This window comes from Pediculus humanus, genomic scaffold (genome assembly GCF_000006295.1).
Source record: "Pediculus humanus corporis 1103172107502 genomic scaffold, whole genome shotgun sequence".
Classification (NCBI taxonomy): Eukaryota; Metazoa; Arthropoda; class Insecta; order Psocodea; family Pediculidae; genus Pediculus; species Pediculus humanus.
Window position 1 is genome coordinate 14,119 of NW_002987118.1, and position 3,765 is coordinate 17,883.

General features: G+C 24.6%; 1 protein-coding gene across 1 annotated transcript; it reads left to right on the top strand.

The window, feature by feature from the left end:
• Nucleotides 1-650: 650 nt before the first annotated feature.
• Nucleotides 651-3,318, top strand: Phum_PHUM157910 (mitogen-activated protein kinase ERK-A, putative; the record flags this gene model as incomplete). The annotated part of the gene is made up of 6 exons (XM_002424837.1): nt 651-719; nt 1,609-1,938; nt 2,018-2,232; nt 2,419-2,566; nt 2,739-2,904; nt 3,008-3,318. The coding sequence occupies 6 exons, from the start codon at nt 651-653 to the stop codon at nt 3,316-3,318; spliced, it is 1,239 nt and encodes a 412-aa protein (XP_002424882.1).
• Nucleotides 3,319-3,765: the final 447 nt, after the last annotated feature.

Below are 3,765 nucleotides of genomic sequence, written 5' to 3' on the forward strand. Positions count from 1 at the left end.
TAATTGAAATTATTTTCCCATTCCTAATCTAAATTAAATGAATAATATTTTTGAGTTAGCTCTGTTGTTATTATTCTCTTTTTAACTTTTTTATTCTAGCTAAAATTTTGCACAAAAATAACTTTTAAAGAATAATGGATGAAAGCCAAATTATTAGCTTGTAGCCCACACATAAATATTATTTTAGTCATTGGCTAAAAGTTAAACGATTCAGATATCAAACAAAATATATATATTTATAAAATTTTCATTGTTGAAATTAAATAAAAAAAAAAATAAAAAAAAATTGATGTAATGATTAATTTTTTATATGAAAAAATTATTATTATTGTTTAATTTTATGTAACGTACTTATATATTTTTTAAAAAAAAATGTGTTTTCGTTTAAATCGCTCTTTAATTTATTTTTAATAAATATAAATTGTAATAATCATTGTACCAAAAAAAAAAAAAAAAAAGAAAAGTTTTTCTATCTGCGAGACGTTGTTTTTTGTTCGTTCGTTCAAAATTTAAATGAATGCAAATAATTAATTAATGACGTCATTTAATATTTTTGAATTAATACGTGTTTTACAGTGAATAATAAATTTATATGTGATTCCGAAAATAATTAAAAATAACTGAATTTTAAAAAAAAAATTCAGTTAAAAATGAATAATTTACCAAAAAAACCGGCTGGTGGAAACATACATAGAATAAGACAATTTGAATTGGAAAAAGTGAGTAAAATATTACATTATTAATCATGACTTTATTATTAATTCATTAATTTTTAACACAAAATTTAAGTTTTAATTGCTTTTTCATCAACTAAAACTAAAACAACTAAAAAGGGTTTGTCTGTTAATGTATTTAAATATTCTGTCAGAATAGTAATTTATTTACATTATTATAATTTTTATGAGTTAAAATTATATATTTACTTCTTGTAAATATTAATAAGCTTTTTTTTTTTTTTAAACAAAAAATAACATGTTTAGAATACATTGATACATAATTTTTATAATAATACCACCTTATGATTAAGAATATAATTAAAATTTTAGCTTTTAAATGAAATCTATTTTAGTTATAAGTTAAAAATATTTGTATTTAATTATTCAATAATAAAATCAATAATAATTACTTATTATTCAAGGCTTAAAGACTATTTTTATAATAAAGTAGGGTTAGTATTATCTGCTAAATTACTGTGATAGCCATACATTGAAGGACATAATGTAGCTTTTTCTGTATTTTCCCATTGTGAAAAATATGATTTAAAACAATAAATTTTGATTATAAGATTAAAAGAAATTGGTTTTTATATTTAAGTTTAAACCTACTGCTTTGTATTACAAATTGTAAATAAGATGAATAACAATAAAAAATAAACTATTTTTAGTGTTGCATTTGAAATAATTTATGTAGTTTAAGAAAATGTCAATCAAAATGAATGATCAAAGTAGAGGAGTATGAAACATGGCTGTATTTTAATCTGTTTGGTAAAAGAATCAACCATTGTTTTCAATTTAAAAAAAAAAGATTTTTATTAGTGATTTCCATATTTAATGAAAAAAAAATATGTATTTTTATTAATCATTTTAAATTTATTGATTTTCGATTAAGGTGTGTTTGACAGAAGAATTTGATATATTGCAAATCGTTGGAGAAGGATGGTTTGGTAAAATATTGCTAACAGAGCATAAAGCTACCGGTACGGAGATGGTTCTTAAAGCGCTACCAAAACAATACGTGTCATTAGAAGATTTTTACCGCGAATTTCACTATGGACTTCACTTAGGAGAGCATAAAAATATAATTACCACCTACGATGTTGCTTTTGAAACTCCAGGTTTTTATGTATTTTCTCAAGAATATGCTCCGATAGGTGATTTAACTTCAAATGTTTCTGAATTTGGAATCGGCGAACAAAATAGCAAACGTGTAGCGAAACAGGTAAAAGTTTTTTTTTTGTAAATTAAAATAATGACTGTTTACATATATCTATGTGAATATGATAAAATTTTTATTTTAGCTTGCGTCAGCTGTTGATTACTTGCACTCCAAAGACTTGGTACACAGAGATGTAAAATTAGACAATATATTGGTTTTTAAAACAAATTTTTCTAGAATTAAAGTTTGTGATTTTGGAGAAACCAGAAAGGCTGGATCACAAGTTCTCAGAAGAAACGAATGGCTACCATATGCTCCTCCAGAAGTTTTAGCTACCAAAGTGGACGAAACATACACGTAAGATAAATATTTTATTTCAATAACTATAATAATAAATTAAAGAAAATTTTTACAAGTAAATTGAATTTAAAAATGTAATTATCAGTCAGGCATGCCTTTCATTATAATATCATACACTAATTTTTTTTTGTGAGCAAATAAAAATAAAATTTTAATTGCTAATGAAACCGTAATTTTTGTCAGGGCTCATAAATCTCACGATGTTTGGCAGTATGGGATTGTAATATTTGTGTGTTTAACGGGTTGCCTTCCATGGCAAAAAGCAGCGGCCGATGATCCACGATACGTTCGTTACTGCCAGTGGCATGGAAGTAATGGTGTTATGATGCAAGTTAGTTTAAAAGTAATTTTTTTTCGAATCAGTATGATTGCGAAAAAAATTTTTGGGTCGAGGCTATTCAGTGAGTTGCAGTAAACTACCGTTACCAATTTCGCAATTTCTTGTTTGGTTTTCCATTTGCTGTCACTTACAACAGTGTTTTTTTTTTTGTTTTGTTTTGCAGGTCCGAAAACCAAAAATGTTCAAATTACTATCTTCCAAGGCGCAAAAAATGTTTAGAAAGTATTTAGAATTAAAGGAAGAAAAGCGACCTCAAAATTTATCTGATTTAAGCCAATATCTAGAAGGTAGATGGCTTGCGAAATCCCCAAACGATAGAAGCAATAGCGGTGGGTCATTTATTATTTAAAAATAATTTGTTGTAAAAACATTTTTTTTAATACTCCTTTATCTACTGTTTTAAATTATTTTTTTGAACAAAAGAAAACGCAGAAGAAGCTGGTTTATGTCCTTCCATGTACAGCTATCACAGCAGTCCGGAAGAAAAAAATAAACTTTTGATGACGTTAGCAGAGTACGGAATTGAGACCACTGTCGATAGGACAGCAAAAAAAGATAGAATCAAACAGTGGATACAAAGCAGTATAATAGAGGAAGACGAAGAAGAAAAAGAAATTGATAAAACATTTGATGAAGAAAATTTAAATTTAAATAATGTTATTAAAAATCGAGAAGAAGAATTCAGTGAAGACGATATTAATATCACTCCGTTATCTTCTCGAGTAATTTCTAATATCCGATGACGTTCCATTTTTTCTTTTTTTATTTTTTGGATAATTAATTATGAGATAATATAGTAACTTCCACGTTTTTAAATAAAACAAGCATTAAAAACAAGTTTTTTTTTAACTTAACAAAAAAAAATTCATAAACCTATAATAAACATGAAAATAATAATAATGAAAAATATGCTTAATGATATCAGGCAATTATAATTATTAGAAGGTGTAATTAAAAAAAATTTTTCTTTTTGGGTTTTTTTTACACTTATAAAATTTTCTTTCACGCGGTTAATTCTGTATTGCAAATAAACATTAATTAATAATAAATAATTAAAAGAAAATTAGTATTATTATTTAATAAAATAAATAATTAATAATTAAAAGAAAATTCGAGTTTAAAAGATAAGATTTTGCATATGATGCTTAAAGAAACTCAACCGAATTATATTATTTTTTTTTTTTTTCGAA